Source organism: Lineus longissimus, chromosome 11 (genome assembly GCF_910592395.1).
Source record: "Lineus longissimus chromosome 11, tnLinLong1.2, whole genome shotgun sequence".
NCBI classification, from domain to species: Eukaryota; Metazoa; Nemertea; class Pilidiophora; order Heteronemertea; family Lineidae; genus Lineus; species Lineus longissimus.
In genome coordinates this window covers 13,339,512-13,363,637 of record NC_088318.1, presented here as the reverse complement: position 1 = coordinate 13,363,637, position 24,126 = coordinate 13,339,512, and the positions used below count along the sequence as shown (strand labels likewise).

General features: G+C 43.7%; 1 protein-coding gene across 2 annotated transcripts; it reads right to left on the bottom strand.

The window, feature by feature from the left end:
* Positions 1-266: 266 nt before the first annotated feature.
* On the bottom strand, positions 267-23,185 carry LOC135495520 (protein-glutamine gamma-glutamyltransferase K-like). Of its 2 annotated transcripts, XM_064784249.1 has the most exons (16): positions 23,019-23,185; positions 18,118-18,194; positions 15,811-15,951; positions 15,305-15,487; positions 12,569-12,829; positions 12,120-12,238; positions 11,438-11,545; positions 10,868-11,045; positions 4,719-4,860; positions 4,043-4,146; positions 3,630-3,872; positions 3,102-3,244; positions 2,809-2,944; positions 2,309-2,469; positions 1,856-1,995; positions 267-1,405 (listed from the first exon to the last, which is right to left on the bottom strand). In XM_064784249.1, the coding sequence occupies exons 1-16, from the start codon at positions 23,033-23,035 to the stop codon at positions 1,258-1,260; spliced, it is 2,301 nt and encodes a 766-aa protein (XP_064640319.1). In that variant the 5' UTR covers positions 23,036-23,185; the 3' UTR covers positions 267-1,257. The 2 variants fall into 2 exon arrangements, with proteins under 2 accessions (XP_064640319.1, XP_064640320.1); XM_064784250.1 differs by lacking the exon at positions 15,811-15,951.
* Between the last annotated feature and the right edge of the window lie 941 nt (positions 23,186-24,126).

Genomic DNA, 24,126 nt, shown 5'->3' with positions numbered 1-24,126 from the left:
GTAAGCTCAAAACATGACAGTAGTAACATTGCCTAGCCATTTCCACTTGCCACGCCCCAATCAGCATTTGTTTGCCTTGTCCTCACTTTGCCATTTAATGATTGGCAAGTCACTTCAGCAAGAAGCAAAGATGCCCCATACAACGGACCGAAGCCGAGATGCTCCATGGTGGAAAGTACCATTTCTTTCTCACCGTGCTCACGCTCGCTGTTTTGAGTGAACGGAAAGCAGTATTGGTATACAATTCACAAGCAACGACAGTCAAGTTTGGATAAATAGTTTTATTTTTTAATCAGCCTAGTATTTGTTACAGGTTGTAACTTTTGACATTTATGAAGGTTTAGGCTAATAAGCGAAGAAAGATATAAAGCTGTTACTATGGCGTATTGGAAATATCTTCCCCTTTGACCTACGGTTTTATCTCACACGGACGATTGGATTGTTGTCCCGTAACGGCTCGGCTCATATCTAACTCGGCGTATATCGCACAAGGCCTTTGCTTTGTCCCAGCATTTCTCCTACAGACAACGGGCCCTGTGAGTGCATACATGCCACGTGAAACGCTTACCGTATATGGAGATAGGCCACTGTATATACTACAATAACGTATGCTACTAAGAAATAATGTCACCTGAAACCACTTTAACCTGAATATTATTCGATAACTAGATAAAAATGAGTATACCTTTTCCTCTACATGTATAAACTATAGTCACAATCTACGGATACCTAAGCGTTTGTTGCATTTCGTGTTGCAATGAACATTTAAATTTCTAAGGCGGCTAGAAGGTATCATTTGCTGCCAAGTGCGCGAGAAGTATACAAAGAAAAGTCCGACTTAAACTTTTAAGGCCGCTTAGAATATATCTAGTGGGTGTGATTGCATACAGAAACTGCCAGTGTAATACATTTTAGGAGTGTATAGCTCGCACCGCAAATGTGCGCATGTCGCAGCAAGGTAAATGAGAAGTTCAACAAAGTAAAGTACGTGCATCGCACACGTGCAGTTAGCATGGTCCATCCATGACACACACTGACTTGTCCATTTGATTATGACTGCAAAAGGGCGGAGTAAAACAACGTATGGCACAAGAGTAATGTTATGTTCGGAAAGAAGTCTATTTTACAACACAAGCGCAATGCCCATAAGCCCTTCCGCGAAAAACCTGCATCAAACAAGCATTCATCTACATATCAGTTTATATCACCGCCGACATTTTGTCGTATTCCTCAAAGCGACGACATACTGTCGCAGGTCTACTTCTTCTTGACGACAACCGACGTGGCCCCGCTGATACCGGTCAGCTGGCGGGAGTTGAAACCAACAACGACCTCTTTCTTTCCGGCAAATCGTGGGGTGAACTTTGCTTTTCCTGTCACCGTCTCGCCTGGTGCAATGGATTTCCTGAAAAGCAGACGACAATCATCATTACCATATGTCTTCATCTTTTTGCGGTTAAATGCTTTTGACTCTGTCCTTCTATTTCTAGTATTTTCTTGCATTAACTCTGGGCAATTCTTTCTTCAGGGAAATCGGTTGTTGCGCAACCAGAAGCAATGTCGATGGTGTCACCTATTCTTATTAAAGCCATTGAATAAATGTTATTTTCAACTTGAATCTTGTCAATCTGTGGTCTGATATTTATATTGGATACATCCTGAACTTCAGGCCAGCACTTCGGCACTAACCACCGAGCTCATGTAACGTGGGAAGAGGATACAACTGACTCTGGTTTTTCGAGGATGGGCCGGATACAGCGGCAGATGTATCGATAAGTGTTTATCCGTTACCATATATTAGGCCAGGAATGGCAAGATTCCTTTCAAGTGACTTTGAAAGGAATACGTTTCTTACTTGGCTTCAACATCGAATGATCTCTGTGAACCCGGTCCCTCCATGGTAAACATCCCCTTGTTGATGGGGAGTTTCAGGGGATTGGTGAACGACGCAGTCACTTCAAACTCCTCGCCAGCGGTGACGGACTGCGGGGTCGCCTGAAAGAAGGCGCAAAATCAAGTTAGTTATAACCGTTAATAGAAATGTATATGTGCATATGCTCCCTTCTATCCTCCAAGTACGGTTGGTAGCACGTTTTCTCGTCATTACTTATATATTGAGTCAAGCACATACTTTTTTGTAGAAACTGCATCCTGGTCCTTGGGCTTACAATACATGCAAACTACACGTCATGGACCATGAGTTAATAGATATTGCCGTTGGCCATTGGCGTCAAGATGACCCAAAACTACACCACCTCTTTTACGTGCACTGAGCACTGACACTGTTACCATGACATCTCCATCTTACCGTGACTTTCAGCTCCGGCTTGTCAAGAGCAGCAGCCTTTTGTTTAGTCATCACCTGGCCTGTCTCGCTCACATTTCCTGTCACAAACAACTTCACTGTCGCGTCAGCGTCTACAGTGTTAATCCACTCGGCCGCTGGAATCTTCATTTCGTACCTGTCGTCTGAAACGAGTACAGAATATGCCTACTTAACTGGATAGTCAGACATCTGTGTAGAGATAATTTTCTCCATCCTTATTTCGGTCGGTTGTTTGGGGCAACTCGCATGCGCATCGGATAATGTTGAGTGGAAATTCAACAATCTTTGAAAGTGTTCGTGGCCAACGAATGACCTGGTTTTTTCTCTCAATTTTTCAATTTAAGGGCACCACGCATCTGAGATAAACTTTTAGGGCCGAGGCGCCGAAACTGCCAGCGTCGAAGTAACCTAAAGTGCATGATCTCTATAATGGGCATGAGAAAATGCCACCAATGGCTAAGCTTGGACATTAGGCGACCTACTTCCTTTGGCGGCAATGATGAGGTTCGAGTTGACCGTCTTAAGGTCCTCTCCAGTCATTCCGGTGTAATACGATGCCACCGCCTGGATGTTCAACTTGACGTTCCTCTCCTCGTTGCTGTTGTTGGTGACTCGGATCTGGGGAACAAGAGAGGGAATGGTTCTAAATCGGCGCTTGGTACGAGTAAATGTATTCACGAATTGGATTTTATTGCCATCTTTACTTACTCCAGCAATACAAAAAAGTGTTGAAGGATGTCTGGCCAAGCAGGGTCTTTGACCATCGCACACTCACCATTGCAGTAATGTCAGCATTCTGCTCCGATCTGACATCCAGTGTCATGGCGCAGTCATTCTTAGATTCATCTATCTTGAGGAACTCTCTCCTGGAGCTGTATTTCATCGCCTTGTCAACGGCAGCTCTCTCTGCCTCCGACCCTGAAATGTAGATAGAAGATAGATTTTTTTTGACAGAAACACTATAGGCCTGTTGAGCTAGCAATATACTCGGACCGGCCCGTAATTGTGATGACAGATCTGACAGATCTCACGTATCTGTTGCCTTCATAACGTACTGTAATCAAGGACGAGAAGTCATGGCAGCCATTTTATATTTCGTCAGCCATCTTGGATTTGAGGCAAATACCAGGGTTATCAAAGGTAACAATATGTTGTTTCAGAATGAGAAGATTACTTCAAAAACCCAAACTGGAAAAAGGCAGTTTTTCCTTGTCTGATACCTGTCTCTTAGTAAAAAGTAGATGCCATCAATAAAACAACTGAGCTGGTGCTGATCAAAACAGAAGACGAAAAATTGATTTACCTTCGGCATGCTTGTACTCATGAGTCACATCATTCCTTGCCATCCTTCCCACAGCCTTGGTACTCATCTCCTTCCCGACCGTGTCAATTTCAGACTGGACGGCAATCATGTTACCATCTGGCTCCACGATCCAAGACACACGGTCACCATTTACCTCAGCGAAGACGAACTTGCCGTCGTAGTTGATATGGATGTCACCATTTTTGATGGCGATAACAGACGCTGGACCGCAGCGCATGAGATCTAAAAAGGGGGCAAGTTATGAAGAAAGAGGTGAGATGAGCTGGCCGATTTACTTAAAATCGTCATCGGGAAGTGATTTTTTATTAGCCGACTCCTCGAAATATGTTCATTGGTTTTTCGGAAGCTCAGAAACCAACATTTCTAAGAGTGTAGACATTGGTGTGACTTACTCTCGCTGGCTTCCTGCGGTGTGGAGTCATGCGCCTGCCATCCATCGTAACCATCGGGAAGATCAAGACGCTTCATGTAAGATTCGTTCCACACGTGGAAGTTCCTGAACAGAGAAAATACAAGCTGTGATGTCTGTCTATTCCTTTGAAGGACAATCCTGAATTTGGTCATTTTGCAATCATATAGTGGCTAGCCCAGTCCCTGGGGTTCGGTTGGTTGAAATCCTGTTGGCTCATGTTGACATGTCATTTCATGAAGAGTGTAGCCTACATTTCAGTTTCATCTACATGTACTTTGCCTGCTTGCTTCGAGTGGTCCCGTTTCTGACGGCGGTTCTAGCATGCACACGATTTAACATCAGAGCTGTCCATCCAGGGATTTGTGACCGAGGTGGACGATTTGACTATGTCCGAAGGTAGGGATTTTTGTATCAAACAGCATTTCCTTGGGGTAGAGTGATTAACGTGCCCTGCCAGTCACCGTTAGCAACGCTGAGGGCGGTTAACCAGGACTTCCGTGGAAGAATAAGCTCTTTGCCTCCTGTTCGAATCAGATGCGAAGAGGCAACAAGGTATTTTACCTCTGGATAGTACTGTACCACACGATAATCGGACATGCCACCCCCATCGCCTCAGAGTAGTGCTGTACCCATTAAGATAGTCTGTCATCACTTACCATACCGAGTCGTCCATGGCACCTCCCAACGCTTTCAAAGTAACACTGTCATAATGTGTGTCGATGGTCATGCTAGAGTCGGTGTCGTGAGCGGACTCAAAGTTAGTCACACTCCTGGTTGGGATGCCAATAGCCCGACACACTAAAAATGAAGACTATTCAATGAAATAAACCGGTATCTACTTCTAAAGTATGTTAAGCTTTTTATATTGCACAACGGCAAAGGTTTACGTCGACACAATCTATGATGGCCCATGGTAGAATATACATGTATATGTATATGTGATGATGGTCACATGTATAAACCACGATTTTCATCGGATCTCCCATCACAGAATCTATGATGGGCCATTAAAGAGTCTATGATGGCCAATTGTAAATTATATGGGAATCCCATCATAGATTCGTTACTGTTCCACCTTAGTGCGCGTTAACATCGAAGTATACTTCCATTATTAAAGTGATAATCTAGTCTATTATAGTCCGTCACAAATTCTAAAACGGATTTCATTATAGAATCTACGATGGATCCATGGTAGATGCGGTCATATTGTTCCCTTGATGGAAATTCCGCATCGATCATGGCCATGATCATATAGAAATTGTGGCGGAGTATTCGTAGACCTTCATTTCTTTGCCGTTATCGCTTTGAAATCCAGCGACTTCTTTTAGAAAGTTGTTCATCAACGACAATTATCTCGGTACAAACTCCCCTATTGTTAAGTTGCCGAGATGATTACTAACTGCTGATATAATAGGAACAATACGATCTTTATTCACTGCATCTGAACATCGAAATGTGGGTTATCTGAAGCCACGAAATACACCAGAACATTCTGGGTGACCACTATTCGTGGTATCATATCAACCAGAAGTATTAAGGGAGCAGGAAGGGTTGGGCGTTTGTGGTTTCTGAGTCTGAGGGGGTTGGTGTCTGTTGACTGTGCTTTAAGAGAGACTAGGCATGGCGCCAGTCTCTCTTAAAGCACAGTCAACAGGCATTTGGTCTCAGTATTTGGGTAAGTACAGAATCAAGGCAGCTCAGAGAGCAATGATTGAACGATGCTGTGGACAAGTCCAAGGATACTGCATCAGTCACGACCAACTTCTCATCAGAAAGCGTCACCACCAGCATATTCAATGTTCAGTTCCAACCTGTACCAGTCCAATGCACGCCTGTCATGGTCAGCAGTGGTCAGCTTAGCGCGATATGGAACATTCTTCCGAAACTCAAGCGAGGGAAGTCTGCTCATAAGCATATCTCGCGCACTGCTCCTTCTTGTCAAACATCGTAGTGACATCGTAATGGAAAACGTCTGGCTTTGCGCAGACATTGAGACTAATAAGTGAAGAACTAATAGGTAAAGAACTTCTACTTGCGCGAGACTGCTGTGATAAAATTATCATTGCAGAGACTCCGGTGACGTACACATATATTTTTTACAATCAAAAATGCCCTCAAAAGACGACATGGAATGATTATTTTATTGATATTTCCTACTATATACCTTCCAATTATCACTTTATACAAATAGATCGGCGTTAGGTCGCATGCTTTTCTTTCCTGGTGACACTATAAAGCAAAATAGTTGCAACCCCGTAAATGCGCTATTAGTCCAATAATAAGTGACGGTGACCCGTTATAAATGTTTCGCCAGCTTCGCTTTTTTGCCGCTTCGCGGCGCTTTGGGCCCTTGCGTCTAGACTTAAGACATAACATTCCTCCCCTCTAATTAGAGCATATCGGTTGGTCCAAAGCCAAATGAAAACCAAATGAACAAGAACTGAATTCCTAAATTACTGATGATAAGTCCTTCAAGTCCAAGAGTCACGAGACTGCGATTAAAATGTCTCAGTGATTTTACAACAACTATACAATTGCAACTACTGCACTGGGCCCAAAGCGAAAAAAGCGAAGCTGGCGAAACATAACGCGAACACTGATTGTCCTATGTCAAATTGTCTCAATTTAGCTCGATTGTCATGACGTGCCTTCATGGCCGCCTGACCTTGAACCACAGTAGCGCTCAAATCTGGTACAGCAAGATCTAATTTTGAACGCACGTGTCTGTTCATCAACATCTCTGAAGGAGATAGTCCCGTTGTTGCATGAGGCGTGATACGGTAGCAGAAAAGCATGGAGTATAAACGTGACTCCAATGGTTCCTTTTTCGCCTTTTCCAAACCACTGTTAATTGTCTGGACAGCACGTTCTGCAAGACCGTTACTAGCGGGATGGTACGGAGCTGTTAGAATTTGACGTATACCATTCTGTTTGCAAAAGTCCTCAAACTCCTGACTGGTGAAATTGGTCCCATTGTCTGATACAATGATATGCGGTATCCCATGAACTGCGAAAGTCTGTCGCAATTTTGCAATGGTGTTGGTTGATGTAGAAGATGTCATAACATGCGCGTCTAGGTACTTAGTATGAGCATCTACTATGACCAAGATCATCTTTCCTTCATAAGGACCAGCAAAGTCGATATGCAGGCGAAACCACGGTTTGCCTGGCCATTCCCATGGATGCAACGGCGCAGAAGCTGGCTTTTTAGCTTGCTGCTGACAGTTAGCGCATGATTTTACTTTCTGTTCAATTTCATGATCTAAGTTCGGCCACCAAATGTAACTCCTTGCGAGTTTTTTCATCCGAACCATGCCAGGATGTGACATATGAAGTTCCTCCAGAAGCTGTCTTCTACCTTGTGGCGGCACTATCACACATGAGCCCCACATGATACACCCTTGGTGTGCAGTAAGTTCATGTCGTCTGGTGAAGTACGGTAGATACGCCTTGTCAACCTTTGTAGGCCAACCATCACGGATGAACTTCCGAACATTTGACAAAACCGGATGCCGACTTGACCATGTAGCAATCATGGTATGCGTTACCACAGTGGTATCCATCTGATCTACGGTATGAATGAACTCTGTAGGTGGAGGTGAGACTGGCGGGGGTGAGGCAGGTAACCTACTTAACCCGTCAGCATTTCCATTTTTGGATCCTGCGCGATACACAATCGTATAGTCATATGCTGCCAGTGTTAGTGCCCAACGCTGGATACGGAGAGCAGCGGTAGGTGGAATAGGTTTATCTTGGTGAAACAACCCAACTAACGGCTTGTGATCCGTTAGTAGCGTGAATGTTCTACCCGAAAGATACTGATGGTACTTCTTGACAGCGAAGATAAGCGATAAAGCCTCTTTTTCGAGTTGCGAATAATTCCGTTCAGCGGTAGATAACGAACGAGATGCATAAGCGACAGGTCTGTCCTGGTCCTTGGTTCCTGGATGTGACAACACTGCTCCGAGGCCGTAAGGTGAAGCATCAGATGCTACAATGATTTCCTTAGCAGGGTCATAATGTACCAAAACCGTTGAAGATTGCAACAAGTCCTTAGACGCCTGGAAAGCTTTCTGTTCCCTTTAACCCCAGGTCCAGCTTTGTTTCTTACGCAAAAGAGCATGGAGTGGCTCAAGTACGGTTGCACGATTGGCCAGAAACTTTTCATAGTAGTTGATCATACCTAAGTATGCTTGTAACTGTTGAATGTTACTTGGAGGTGGCGCCTTTACAATCGCGGCCACTTTATCCGCTAGTGGGTGTAAGCCATCCTTGTCAATCCTATGGCCCAGATAAACCACAGAATCCACACAGAATGAGCACTTTTCTTCCTTGAGACGCCACCCAGCATCTAACAGGCGTTTGAGCACCTTTTCGAGGTTACTAAGATGCTCTTGGATAGTTTTCCCTGTGACTAAGATGTCGTCTAAATAGACCACGACATGATCTAATCCTTGCAGTAGATTGTCCATAGTTCTCTGGAAAATTCCAGGTGCCGAGGCAATGCCAAATGCGAGACGATTGTACTGGAACAGTCCACGGTGAGTGTTGATAACGGCAAGCTTTTTCGACTCCTCGTCCAGTTCCAATTGTAGATACGCATCACTCATGTCGATCTTGGTGAACGTTTGACCTCCTGCCAACTTTGAATATAAGTCTGCGATTTTTGGTATTGGGTATTGGTTACCCAATTGATTGATTGTAACTTTAAAATCACCACAGATTCTAACTTTTCCGTTGGGTTTGCGAATGGGTACAATAGGAGCAGCCCAATCGGAATGAGTGATTGGCGTAAGAATACCCAGATCGAGTAACCTATCAAGTTTTTCATCGACCCCGTCAACAATTGAGTAGGCTAACGGGCGTGGTTTGAAATAAACAGGAACTGCATTTGGATCCACATACAGTTTCGCTTTGATGCCCTTTACCTTACCAAGTCCTGGTTTGAATAAGTCACGATATTTAGATAGAACTACACTAATCTCGCCGATACGCTGATTGATTTTTTCGTTCACGGAATGCACTTCGAAAATATTGTTCCAGTCTAATTTCAGCCTCGCCATCCAATCACGACCCAGGAGGTTCGGTCGCTCCCCTGGTACGACTAAGACTGGTAACTCCATCTGTTGGTCTCCATGACTAACAGTTACAACGCAAGTGTCTGATGGGGCGAACTCCTCCCCAGTGTATGTGCGCAATTTCACAGTAGTAGGAGAGAGTTCCAAGGCTTTAGCACCGTCACAGCCTTCACGGATTTTCTCAAACTCGGATTCACTTATGATAGTTTTTGATGCACCAGTGTCAATCTCAAAGTTCAATTCCGTACCATTTACTTTGGCATCGGTAGTAAATGGTGTAACACGTGACTCAGCCCAAACCTGTTTCCTTCGTTTTGAAAACTTATTTGGGTCCTTAGTGGTCTCGATTTAAAAAGATTGTACGTCTCCTCCTCGTACGGTGATTCTTCTACGGCCACATGATGTGTTGACCTTGAATTGCGGTACTTTTTTCATGTTTATGGTTAGACTTGCCTTTCCGGCAAACCCTTAGCAAAGTGATTAAACACCCTGCAACTGGCACACTTTTTACCCTTTGCCGGGCATTGACCTTGATGGGGGTAACTGCCCCCACACAAGCCACAAGTTTTGTTCTCCTGTGGTTTAGGGACAGTTTTGTGAAACTTCGGTTTCCGCAATTCAGACTGAGTTTCAAGTTTTTTGACACTAGAAGTTTTCGAATCTACCATAGCTTTCGCCTGAACCCCACACGCTTCACGAGTTCTCTAGCGTATGCTAGCAGCTGTTGGAGAGTAAGCGTTGGGTCCCGTAAGGCCTTTGAGCGTACCTCGGGGTCCTTACACGTTTGTATGATTTGCGACTTGATCTCCCGATCAACATTATGAAATTCACAGTTAAGTACAAGCTTCCTGAGACGAATATGGTATTGGTCTGTAGACTCATCTGCATTCTGCCTTGCTTGTCTGAAGGTGTAGGTTTCGAACTCGACATTTTTTGCAGGTTGAAAATATGCCTTAATCACCCTCTTACAAACGTAGTAATCATCCGCCTCCCCATTGTCAGGAATATTCTCAAATATGGTAAAAAGGTCTTCACCCACACAATGAAGAAGCATGGCGCGTTGCCTCGTACGGTTGGTGATATTGGTAGCCACCAAAAAGTTATCAAACCTTTTTATATATCGTTCCCATCTTGCTGCAGCTGTTTCCTTAGGTTCCAAAGGAAACGGATCAAGGTCGCCTATCTTCGGTTTGATAGACATAGTTACGATAGTACTATAAGTTCAGCACAGAGTCCCGAAAACAATGCACACTACTCACACTGATGATATATCACGATAATAGTAGCGGTATACTACTAGGCCAACATCCATGCAATGCATACGGTATGTGTATATAAATATGGCGGCAGTAGCGAACAGGTGAGCTTCGGAAGATTTTTTGAAGTGCCGATCTGGACGTCAAAAGTCTCTCAATGTGCCCGAAACTTGGTTGATTAGATAGACAAAAGTCTTTTTATCCTCGTCGCCAAATGTTAGGTTGCCGAGATGATTACTAACTGCTGATATAATAGGAACAATACGATCTTTATTCACTGCATCTGAACATCGAAATGTGGGTTATCTGAAGCCACGAAATACACCAGAACATTCTGGGTGACCACTACTCGTGGTATCATATCAACTACAGACTTAAGACATAACACCTATACAACCATTCTGAACCATCAGAGGTACTCCGTCCGTAACCTCCCCTCCGTTGGTGTAACGGAGTCCATGAATTACTTACGCGTTGTGAGAAGTCCAGAAAAGACCCAGCACTGCGCCCACTTGACGTCCGACTTGGTCCTCATGTACTGCTCCATGATGCTCCCCGAGCCCTGCCAGGTGGATGGGGAGATACCACCATTGTAGTTACCGGACCAGTTACCGCTCAAGACACCTCCGTCGTTGTTGTTACTGTTCGCCTGTTGAGCGAAAGAAGGTTAAGATGTTATTTTCAGAATATTACCGTAATCACCATGACTATCGTCATCTTTCAGGTGCAGCATGTAGAAATGACATGCTTTTTAAAAACTTAGATGTCCCTCGGTCAGGTAATGGCCGTTTAGGGCGATATCTTACCGTGTACAGGAACACACAATCTCGACAAGAATTCACCGAGAATTTACCGAGAGATAAAACGTCTTGGTTCTCGCACCTCAAGATTTTCAAGCCGCAATCATGTAACAAAAATTTTGATTTGCAATAATAAAGTAGATTTTCTTGCTTTTAAAAAACATTTCTTGCTCATTTAATAGGAATCGGGGACATGTCATATATAGTTTATTTCCTAGTAAAAAAGTAAACTCCTACGTACCATCTGAGCGAGTGCCCTACAGGTGAGGGCCGAATTAGATCTTGCCTGTACGGAAAAACCACTCTTCTTGAGAAGAAAAAGGGAACCATCCAGGCACACATCGTCAAACTATGTAAAAAGACAATTGAAAAAAACGGAGTTCAAAACGTTTCCAGGGTTTCGTCGGTCACACCTTTCAAACCTTGCAGAAAAGAAACCGGCTGTTTATGAATTTTCATGATAATCTGCGGTTTTTTCTTCAAATCTCCACAGTTCTGAAAATACACATCGAGAGATGCATTGTTTGAAACGGACGGAAACATCACTCACGGATATATGCGACCTGGTTGTTCCACCACAGACTCCGATCAAAGACAGATTTATTTCATTCGTACGCGATTTCGCTCATACATAACTAATCGTGGTGACTACTTTTACAGTTGTTCAGGCGGGCAGCAGGGGTAGCAGCGTATTACGTAACCACCCGTCAACCCTTACATTTGTCAGATTAACAGCGAATGGGACAACCAAAATCAGTTATGCATGAGCAATACGCCTACGAATAAAATAATTTTGTCTTTGATCGGACTCCGCGTCAACGCATATTATTGAGAGGACCAAAACGATGACGCCTTGTTCAAGTTCTAACAGGATCAGATGACACACTTTAAGGCTCTGTTTAATATATGCCATCTTCTTATACCTGTTTATAATTCCACATCATGGGCCCGTTAGCCCCGGCGCTGCCTCTCCATATCATACCAATCTGCTGCAACACGTACTCTTGTCTCTCTTCTTCGTTGGCCATATAGACTGTATCCTCTGAAAAAGGAAAATCACGGAGCTACAAAGTGATGCATTTCCGGCATTTTAAGCACTTTGTATGTTGGGCTTTCCAACTTTCCACTTTCTTCCGAGATTTCCTGAGTCTCTCCGGAAAAGTCCAAAATAACCATGATTTTGTCCGAGTTTCCCTTACATGTTTTTTTGCTACTGAGAATATCATACGTACACGCAACATGATTCCTGTTCTTTTGCACCATGATGCTCAATACTGTTGCCGTTGATACAGACTTAAATAATATTTTAAATATTATCTCCTCAATACAAAAGGAGTTGTTTGCTGCACCATTATCGCACATTGAGACCTACCTTTGCACCAAGCGTTGAAGAGGACATAAAATGTATCCTTGACTTTGTAGCGGTAACGGTTCATCTTCCTATTCTTATGGTCAAAGATCGTCTGCACAATCATCGACCATTCGTCCACGACGGCGTTGGCTGGCGTCATCAACTTGTATGTAACGTCATTTCCGCTATCGCCCACGTGCTGGGCGCCCCATTCGGAGTTTTTGACAGACTTGCCAGGGGTAACATGGCTCTCGGTATCCTTGCTGACCTTTGGGTGGTCACCTGCAAAGATGTCAACGAAACTGACGGCTATGGCTTCATGAGGAGATCATTGCGGCGTGCATTTCGGCTGGGGAGGAATCTATACCTCTAAAACATGTGAAAAGTGGGGTACGTGAGGACCAGGGCAGAGCCGGGTGGACCGATGAGGTGAAAGAGTATAGGCAACGAGCTATGTTCTGGCATAATCTCTGGAAGGAGAATGGTAGGCCGCGGCTGGGGGTGATCGCTGACATAAGGCGCCATACAAGGGCCTTGTATCATCTATCAGTTAAACGAAACAAGACAAATCATGATAGGGTTGCAGCTAATAAGTTAGCCGAGTCACTCGGAAATAATGATAAAAATGAGTTTTGGAAGAATGTGAAGAAGGTTAAGGGAACAAGAGCTATGCAACCAAATAGCATGGACGGAGTTAGTGGCATGGACGCTACATGTAATCTCTTTGGCGAAAAATTCAAAAGTTTGTATAACTCGGTGTCGTACAATGTAAATGAGATGAATGACTTGAAGAGGGATCTGGATTTAGGAATCGCCAGTGGTTGTCGGGATGGTAATTGTGATGCCAGTCATGGTATTTCATTCCAAGAGGTAGTTGGTGGGATCAGGCGATTAAAGCGCGGAAAGACGGATAGTAATCCTAAAATAATGTCAGATCTTTTTATCAATGGGAGTCAAAGGTTGAATGTGTATTTGTCACTTTTATTGAGTTCCATGATGAGTCATGGTTATTGTCCCCGTGGTTTCGTTCAAACCAGAGTTATTCCAATTCCGAAGAACAGCAGAAAGTCTTTGAATGTCTCAGATAATTATCGTGGTATCTCTTTAAGTAGCATCATCGGAAAAATTATGGACAACATTTTCTTAAAAAAGTATGAGAAGGTTTTACAGACCTCGGATGCTCAATTTGGTTTTAAGACTGGTGTTTCTACGGCGGCGTGCAGTTCAATTGTAAATGAGGTCATTAATTATTCTAAAAGCTGTAACACAGCAGTATATTGTGTCATGCTGGACGCTAGCCGGGCTTTTGATTGCGTGCATTTTGTAAAGTTATTCCGTCTTTTGACTAAAAAAGGGTTGTGCCCGTTTGCGGCAAGGTTTCTGGCATCTTTATACACCCAACAACGGGTGAGAGTTCAATGGGGGGAATATGTCTCAGCAGAATTTGCTGTCTCTAATGGTGTGAAACAAGGTGGTGTATTGTCTCCTGTACTCTTTGGTATTTACATAGATGAGCTAGTGGCGAATTTAAAGAAGGCTGGTTTTGGGTGCCATGTTGGTAACCTCTTTTGTGGCGTCTTTGCCTTCGCAGACGACCTAATCATGCTTGCACCCTCATTACGTGGGTTGAAGAAAATGTTGAGTACAGCAAGTTGTTTTTCAATTGACTTTAATATTTCGTTCAATGCATCAAAAAGTAGATTTTTAGTTTTTGGGTTAGATGATCCACCAAGGGCATTGTTTTTTGAGGGCACACAGATACTATTATCTATGGAGGAAGAACACCTCGGTATTTTTTTGGGTCCTCGTGTTGATCGGAGAAGAGTAGAGCTTTTAATAAATGACTTGTACAAAAGAACTAACATGTTAATGGCACAGTTCAGATTTGCCCATGCGCATGTAAGGTACGCACTTTTCAAAAGTTTTTGTATGTCTTTATATGGTTCTCAGCTTCTGGGCTTGTCTAAGCCTTATATGGAGGAATTGTTTGTTGCGTGGCGGAAGTGTCTGCGACGGGTTTTAAATCTACCATACAGGACTCACAATGATTTACTGCCGTGCATTGTTCACGACTTTTGTATTGAAATTGAATTAGAAAAACGGTTAATGAATTTTATGGGTGGTATGTCTTCATCTAAGAATGTATTTGTCAGCTTGTGTTTTAAACTTGTGTGTCAGGGGAGTGAATCTTCACTGGGGAGAAGTGTCAACATGTTGTATGCAAAATATGGGTTAGATAGGAACAATGTGGACAGCTGGGGAGATATGTTGAGGGTTTTTTATATAGTGAATGATAAGAACGGGCAAAATAGGTTAGCGGAACAGATTAGCGAATTGATGGTCATGCGAGACGTAGGGGATGCGGCGTTTAATCATAGGGAATTAACAGCAATGATTGATTTTCTGTGCACTAGTTAAATTCTTTGAACCTTGATTTTTCACGGATATGTAAATAGATCGTTGTAAACAAGCACCTAGCACCCAGCACAAATCTGTAAATGCACCACATGTGTCAGAACTATTTCTCGACGAATAAACACACATATATATATATTTCTTCCAGACAATCGTCATCTTAACATCGATTTTTCGTGAAAAAATAACTTCAAATCATTTTTGAGATTGTGAAAAACCTCTTAGGGTTTTCACTACGTTGAAAAAGCCGCTACGGCGTGCATATTTGTGTTGGCCGAAAAACGATTAAAAAGCATTGAGCTTCTGAAAAAGCTTTATTTTCTGAGAGTGTACTACACTGACCTGTTTGGAAGATGAACTTGATCTCGTCCGTCGCATCGTTGATCGCCCTATCGTAGGTGACGGTGATCTCGAACGCCTGACCTCTCCTCACAACCAGGTTTGGCACCTCATATTCGTCAGTGTGGTGCGCTTTTCTGTTGCTCTCCGCGTTCAAGTTGACATTCACGGTCTTCAGGATGCCATCTGAAAGTGAAGACAAGTTTTATTTAGGGCGAATAGAGATGGTTGCGAAATGTGTCGCGTACCTAAACGTACACTTGAGAAATATTGGTTGCCGTTGGCACTTTCCGTCCTCCAACGCAAATCCGGAAAAAGATTGGTAAACAATGATAATTGGGCGCTAAGTTGAAATTGAAAGTATGTTTATAGTATACACATCAACTTCTTGAAACTATGACCTCAAGAACCCCATCCTGATGAGCGCCAGGGCTTTTCACTCAGGTTTTCACGAGCGCGATTTTGTTGTCTCTGAACCTGTCTATGCTTGTTAATGACAAAAGCCTTACCGGTCAATGGTTCTGGTGTACTCTCGCGTCTAGAGTCATCACGGTTGTTTTCGTCAGGATCGGGTCTACGTACAAAGCAACCCCGATCAGGGTCAGGCCGAGGCCGAGGGGCGCGCCGGGTCGTCTCGACCTTATCTGGGCCTAGAGATATTAGATGGTATGCAACCCATCAGTCTAACAATCTCCAGAAACACCTTTACAATCCTTTACTAGTCTCAATAGTCCAACAATTTACTCCTTTCTTTTGTTGCTATGTCGGGTCAGTATATCCAGACGCCATATTCCTGTGTGCTACTTTCCTCGGAATACGTCTCGAATTCAATTAAACAGTGCAATCCAGAAGTATTAAGGTAGCAGGAAGGGTTGGGCGTTTGTGGTTTCTGAGTCTGAGGGGGTTGGTGTCTGTTGACTGTGCTTTAAGAGAGACTAGGCATGGCGCCAGTCTCTCTTAAAGCACAGTCAACAGGCATTTGGTCTCAGTATTTGGGTAAGTACAGAATCAAGGCAGCTCAGAGAGCAATGATTGAACGATGCTGTGGACAAGTCCAAGGATACTGCATCAGTCACTACCAACTTCTCATCAGAAAGCGTCACCACCAGCATATTCAATGTTCAGTTCCAACCTCTACCAGTCCAATGCACGCCTGTCATGGTCAGCAGTGGTCAGCTTACAGCGATATGGAACATTCTTCCGAAACTTAAGCGAGGGAAGTCTGCTCATTAGCATATCTCGCGCACTGCTCCTTCTTGTCAAACATCGTAGTGACATCGTAATGGAAAACGTCTGGCTTTGCGCCAGACATTGAGACTAATAAGTGAAGAACTAATAGGTAAAGAACTTCTACTTGCGCGAGACTGCTGTGATAAAATTATCATTGCAGAGACTCCGGTGACGTACACATATATTTTTTACAATCAAAAATGCCCTCAGAAGACGACATGGAATGATTATTTTATTGATATTTCCTACTATATAACTTCCAATTATCACTTTATACAAATAGATCGGCGTTAGGTCGCATGCTTTTCTTTCCTGGTGACACTATAAAGCAAAATAGTTGCAACCCCGTAAATGCGCTATAAGTCCAATAATAAGTGACGGTGACCCGTTATAAATGTTTCGCCAGCTTCGATTTTTTGCCGCTACGCGGCGCTTTGGGCCCTTGCGTCAAGAGAAAGAGACAATCCAAATTCCAGTATTTACACTCGACAACACTGAAAATGATTGGCCCTATCGTTTACCAATTCAAAAGAAAGATAATTTCAAATGTAAAATCTTAAGAATGAAAGTTCCAATTTGAAACATAATTCAACATATTGCGCAAGGAGAGTCTATGCTCGGGTTATAACTGTTGTGATAATCCATACAAGCCAATGACACCAATCACGAACCCGGTAGTCCTTTTATAGGGACTGTCAACCAAGTCAGGGCTTCGTGGTATGTCACGCAAAATAGATGTTTTCCCAATCAACTTGATGCCAAGGTCACATGATGAGTGATGTGAAGAGTTACATCCTGACGTGCCTGACATGCAATAAGAAAAATGCTGCGAAATCATGGTCATTTCGTGTATAAATCTATCTGGCATCGCAATCTGGGTCAATTGCGAAAGGCTGGGCCGGCCGATCGGGCGGTCTATCATCAACTTCCTTGACGCCATCGATGCCAAATTTGGTTAAAGAAGGTTTATCTTATCTTACCCCAATTTTGGTTGAGGAAGGTCTATTTTATCTTACCCTCCTAATTATCTATAATCCCAACATATAAGGGATGTGTGTCAAGATGGTCTTCTTGACTTTCGCTTGTCTCAAGATAGTCGCATCTCACGCCGTGACCAACTTTCAAAACGTGGGAAGCGACTTCCTAATAGTCCTGCTTAGCAAATTAATGGTTCTTAATATCATGGACATCAACGTCAAATATCATAAAAACTGCCCTAAGGCCACCCTAAAGCCATCTAAAAATCACGTAGTTCTCGTTCTGAAGTCACAGAACCTGCCTATTTCCGCAGCATGAAACCGACCTAGTGGGCTCAGGCCCTAAGGTAAGGCTTGAGCTTTTGCAAGAGCCCCTGACCTTTGACCTTAAATGCCGAATTTTATTGTTGAGTGTATCCTGAAGCTCTTGGTCGACATGAATACTCCCTTAACGTATAGCCGCGGTATATTTCAAATATTGATGAGATGCACAAACCTTGGTGGTTAAGATGTTTCGAGTGATGTGATAAGAATGTTCGTTACTTACAAGCCCATTCAAATAGGGTCCGATCTTGTTGCGGGGCGGCCCGCGCCGGTCGGGTCACTTACCAACTTTTCTTGCCGTTGGTGCTTCGGGATTGTTGTCGACAGGGATTGGCTTAGGTGCGTCGTTCAGGCCACCGCCGCTGCAACAAAAAAAAGAAAGGCCATCTTGAAACCGTTGTGGACAGTTCACATCTTTCCGAAAATAATCTTCCAATGAGAGGATAGCTAGCATTTGCTGCGGAGCAAAAGTAAGCTAGTGAACGGTCCTAGTATCACTTGACAACCGTTACCATATGGCGAGGCAAGGAGATTGTTCCGAAAGCTGGAATGACCGGAAGCCACCCTAAATAACGCCTTCTGTTTGGTGGCTCGGACGTTGCAGAATTCAGCTACTCAGTTTGGATAAAACGACCGGAAGTGCCACGTGTTTCTGCTTTTGGAAGGCCCTCTATAGCACGATCTTGTATCGAAATGAACTGATGATATCTGTATGGTGTATCCGTCAGGAAAAACGTGCTGACCGTTACTATAATTCATAATAATCGTCTGTTTCATTCATGAAATGCACAATTCGATCGTTATGGTCCACTGCAGATTTAATTGAATAAATATTTTCATGTATAAAATTCGACGCCCAACTCCTTCGACGTATTTTGGTTCTTGTGCCCAGTCACAGGGCAGACATGCAGTACTGCACAAGTCTGCACGCGGCGGACTAGTTAGTTTGGGGTTCCGGTGACCGGACTATACAGGACTTGCATTGACGTGCTTTCAGCTCAGCTTAGCAATGAACAACAACATTCATTTAATTAATGAGAATATGGGCACCCTGGAGGATCAAGTCCTTTCGCTTGCTGAGTTGCTGAGCTGACCCCCCTCTTGAAAAGGAGAACATATTCCAGCCGTTTTCTTCCAACGAAATAACGTTTTGACGAAAGATGGAGGGACTCGAAGCTCAGAGAAGTACCAGATGCTAGGAACATCGTACTATTCACGGGTGTGATCGGAAAGAAAACATATGCCTACTTACCAGATTTCCCCCATCATCTCGGTTTGAATGCCGGCCACGCCTACCCCAGCGCACCCGAAACCGCCTAAAAGAACTATGAGCTAAAGGACCTTCTTCCCCAAGTCATGAGTTTGATTTAAACTTTACACGCCTCCCACTGAAGGACTGCTGGATTCACTGATTGTGACTCATGAATCAACACCGCCTGGATTTAGGATCGTTCGGAAAATGGGAAAGATTGGTTCCTTATCCTTTGCCCTTTCACTGAGCAGAGGCATTCAAACGTGTCAAAAGAGTACTATGGCCTATGTATCGACATCGTATACACAATACTTAGCCTCATGCTCTCATTATCACAACTGACTAATCGAATGCCCCGACTCAGCATTCATACATTGGGAAGTTTGTCAGCTACAATAAAAACCTTCTGTCAGCTTTGTGGTGGCATGCAGAACCGCCGGTATAGTTGCCATCGATTTTTCTGGTAAAGAGTCGGAGACTGAGGATGATGTTGGCAGTGCCAGTGTGTGCACTTGAAGCACATGGTGGGATTTGGGAATTTGGCAATCCATCCAGGCGGTGGTGATCCATGAGTCACAATCCAGAAAATCCAGCATTACAGAAATCCAGAAGTATTAAGGTAGCAGGAAGGGTTGGGCGTTTGTGGTTTCTGAGTCTGAGGGGGTTGGTGTCTGTTGACTGTGCTTTAAGAGAGACTAGGCATGGCGCCAGTCTCTCTTAAAGCTCAGTCAACAGGCATTTGGTCTCAGTATTTGGGTAAGTACAGAATCAAGCCAGATTGAACGATGCTGTGGACAAGTCCAAGGATACTGCATCAGTCACTACCAACTTCTCATCAGAAAGCGTCACCACCAGCATATTCAATGTTCAGTTGCAACCTGTACCAGTCCAATGCACGCCTGTCATGGTCAGCAGTGGTCAGCTTAGCGCGATATGGAACATTCTTCCGAAACTCAAGCGAGGGAAGTCTGCTCATTAGCATATCTCGCGCACTGCTCCTTCTGGTCAAACAGCGTAGTGAAATCGTAATGGAAAACGTCTGGCTTTCCGCCAGACTAATAAGTGAAGAACTAATAGGTAAACAACTTCTACTTGCGCGAGACTGCTGTGATAAAATTATCATTGCAGAGACTCCGGTGACGTACACATATATTTTTTACAATCAAAAATGCCCTCAAAAGACGACATGGAATGATTATTTTATTGATATTTCCTACTATATACCTTCCAATTATCACTTTATACAAATAGATCGGCGTTAGGTCGCATGCTTTTCTTTCCTGGTGACACTATAAAGCAAAATAGTTGCAACCCCGTAAATGCGCTATAAGTCCAATAATAAGTGACGGTGACCCGTTATAAATGTTTCGCCAGCTTCACTTTTTTGCCGCTACGCGGCGCTTTGGGCCCTTGCGTCCAGGAGGGACCGAGGCTCAACCAAAACAGATGATCAGTAAATAACTGATCGTTCTGGGGCAAACGGCTTCATCTGTTTCAATAATTTGATGATTGATTCGGCGGGTTGATGATAAAGCTGATAAGGAACAAAATATCGTTCACCAACATATGAGCAGTTGGAGTCTGGACGGCTTACCGGTGGGCTTCATCCGTTGATGGGTCGCACTTCATCATTTTAATAGCAAACTGAAGTACCAGTACTGGCAGCTCCAAATCAAGAAATTGACCACTTGGGATGGAATATTTGTTGTATATGGACAAGTCTGGCCCGCCAATTTGCCCGTCTTTTTTTAGCGAAGTTCTTCAAATAAACCGGAAGAAATGTCAACGTTAACTTAAGTATAGTTTACCATTCTGTCCAGGCACGGCTAGTGATCGGTGAGAACTTTTGCGGTTTAAGACGAGATCAATAGATAATTTTTAAATGACGTGGCAATGTACGTCTACTTACCTTGGGAACATGAAATCCACAGGGGCTGGGTGCACTGATGAAAGCTTCATGGAGCTGAAGCCCATTCATAATGCACTCTGGAGTGAGTGCGGGGCCCTATAGGCCCAAATGGTTGCGACAAAAATCGACCACTTACGAAGATGGGAGAGTGTGAGACTTCCTCATCACAGGCACTACAGATTTGCAATGCCAAAGCCAGAGCGCCCTGGGGTGTTCCCAGACAGTGGACACCAAGGAAATAATAACAAATAATGTTGACGTGGCAATTTGGTGTCCGCTGCGCCTGTATGACCGCAACTGAATGAAGAGATCATTCAGGGACTGTCTCACAGCAGTAATTGTTGGGAGGGACAGTTATTTACTGATCGTCTGTTTTGGTTGAGCCTCGGTCCTCCTGGTTTAGGCCTGCTATAACCATATGTTCTATGACCAACTTTTGAAACACTCGTGTGTGAGAAAGGCCCACAAGTGTGGCCAGGAGGAGACAGAGGGTCAACAAAATAATATGTCCTTATACGGACTTTTCGTTCCAGACAGACTCTAACCTGTCCCTCTGTCTGTTCGCCCGCGATCCTTTCACAGGCTGTAGAGTTAGCCGATGCCGAAATCATGATCGCTTGCATCTTTATTGCCCTATATGCGATCAAAAGGGGATGACTCTCGAATATAATTCGTATTCAGAATTCCAGGTTAACTATAATAAAAGCAAAAAAGAGTGACATCAACACCATGTTTTCTCTTTCAGACTTTTCTAACTGCATTTTTAACCTATATGATAACAATAAAAGTTTTGAAAGGTGATACGTCTAAACAGATCTAGAATGTTATTGATGCGAGTAGTTATGAACAGGAGTTGAACGGGTGAATATCAAACAACGCAAGTGGTAGGACAATGGCATAACAAGCTATGGTGTTTACTCCAAACCAATCCCTATATTATATATTTTTCAAAAGGCGAAATAATGTGAGTCGCTTTTCAATGAATATCATTTGTTGAAATAACCTAAATATTCGGCTGAGCCCAGCCACTACCTCGGTGTCCTTAAGGGGAAAAAGGGGCACATCTTGTCCTCAATCGTTTGAAGATAGGGCATTCAAGGATAAAGACAAAGCCTTCTAGCAACCGGCCTGTGATTTTCCATAGCCTTTTGCAGTATGACAAGACGTCCTGAAAATAGGGAGTTTTCGCAAATCCCCCGAAACGCCGAACGCGAACGCCTATCCACGTCTAACGTCGAGGGTAGGCGTTCGCTTGGACGTTTCGGGGGTTTCGCGAAAACTCCCTTACGAGAAGGTCAAATTCTATTACGCATAAGTCCACGCGTCGTGCGTATTCTCATTGCGTAGATATCCAACACATGAACTGTTTCGGGGCTTTATCTCAGGCCGCATATCTCTCGCAGTAAATCCAGGTTGCGCATCTGGAATCCGATATCGAAATATCGAAAGGCGGAGTATATTTAAACCACTGGTTATGTCAGGTTGTCTCTATACAGGAGTTCGGCAGCTGGTCCGCCATCAGGCCGATTTCGAGTACACTCCTGACGCAGAAGTGGACCGGCCTCAAGTCACCCCATCACTCCCTAACATAAAGGAAGTGCTTTTGAATGACGAACGAACTGCCTCGGGAGTTTAATCGTGAGACACTCCTCCTTGGCTCTCGTCCTAAGACGGTCCGCGTTATCTGTGGGTGATTGACATAAGCTGTGATGGATGACCGCAGGCGGAGTCGACACTTCACAATTGGCGCCCAAGTATAGTTGCATGCAACTAAACGCGCATTTATAGAGAGTGGACGAATGCAGAGGAAATGGGATTCCGTCCGTGACGAGTTACCATTTTCTCAGTTGACAACCAACCAATTTCAAAGTCACTGTATAGGCCAATAGCGCACGATAAAAGGCTCATCCAGACGTCATGAAGGAAACTCTCTGGACATGATACCTCTATTAAAAAGCATATATATATATGAGGAGCCGAAGCTGTGTAGACGAACCAATATCAAAAGTCTTAAAATTGTCTCACCTGGTGAAGGAAGACATGGTGATGATGTGGCTAGACCGATCTCCGAGAAGAAAAATGCGACACCGCAAGCCAAGGGTGGGTCACCGCAGGTTTCTCAAACAAGCGCGTCGGACTGCGACAGTGTCGGAGTGACAGATATACAGATGAACGTCCGAATATCTCAGTGACTCAAAGGCATTTACCACCCAATTTGAGAAAAAAAAACATCTAAGCCTAGATATCTTTTCTATGAATGAATGATAGCACCAAGACAATGCAAATATAGGTTAATGTCACTACTAAAACTTGTTTTGGACGACATGATTTAAAAAGACACTGTCAAAACTAGCCTATCTGAAAGGTCTGCAGTGGCCGAAGTTAAACCGCCTATGTCTTGTTGTTCTTTGAAAAGGGCATATTTTCGGTGTCGTAGGGCACAGAAGAGACAATTTCTTTTAATCTAGTGGTTGGTTTAAATCCCGGCTTTAAATTAGGTTGTAAGCTTGGGCATTTCCAAATGGCTAACACTCTTCAGACATATCTATATCATAATACTATAAGGCGGCTCGACGCAAGGGCCCAACGCGCCGCGTAGCGGCAAAAAAGCGAAGCTGGCAAAACATTTATAACGGGTCACCGTCACTTATTATTGGACTTATAGCGCATTTACGGGGTTGCAACTATTTTGCTTTATAGTGTCACCAGGAAAGAAAAGCATGCGACCTAACGCCGATCTATTTGTATAAAGTGATAATTGGAAGGTATATAGTAGGAAATATCAATAAAATAATCATTCCATGTCGTCTTTTGAGGGCATTTTTGATTGTAAAAAATATATGTGTACGTCACCGGAGTCTCTGCTATGATCATTTTATCACAGCAGTCTCGCGCAAGTAGAAGTTCTTTACCTATTAGTTCTTCACTTATTAGTCTCAATGTCTGGCGCAAAGCCAGACGTTTTCCATTACGATGTCACTACGATGTTTGACAAGAAGGAGCAGTGCGCGAGATATGCTAATGAGCAGACTTCCCTCGCTTGAGTTTCGGAAGAATGTTCCATATCGCGCTAAGCTGACCACTGCTGACCATGACAAGCGTGCATTGGACTGGTACAGGTTGGAACTGAACA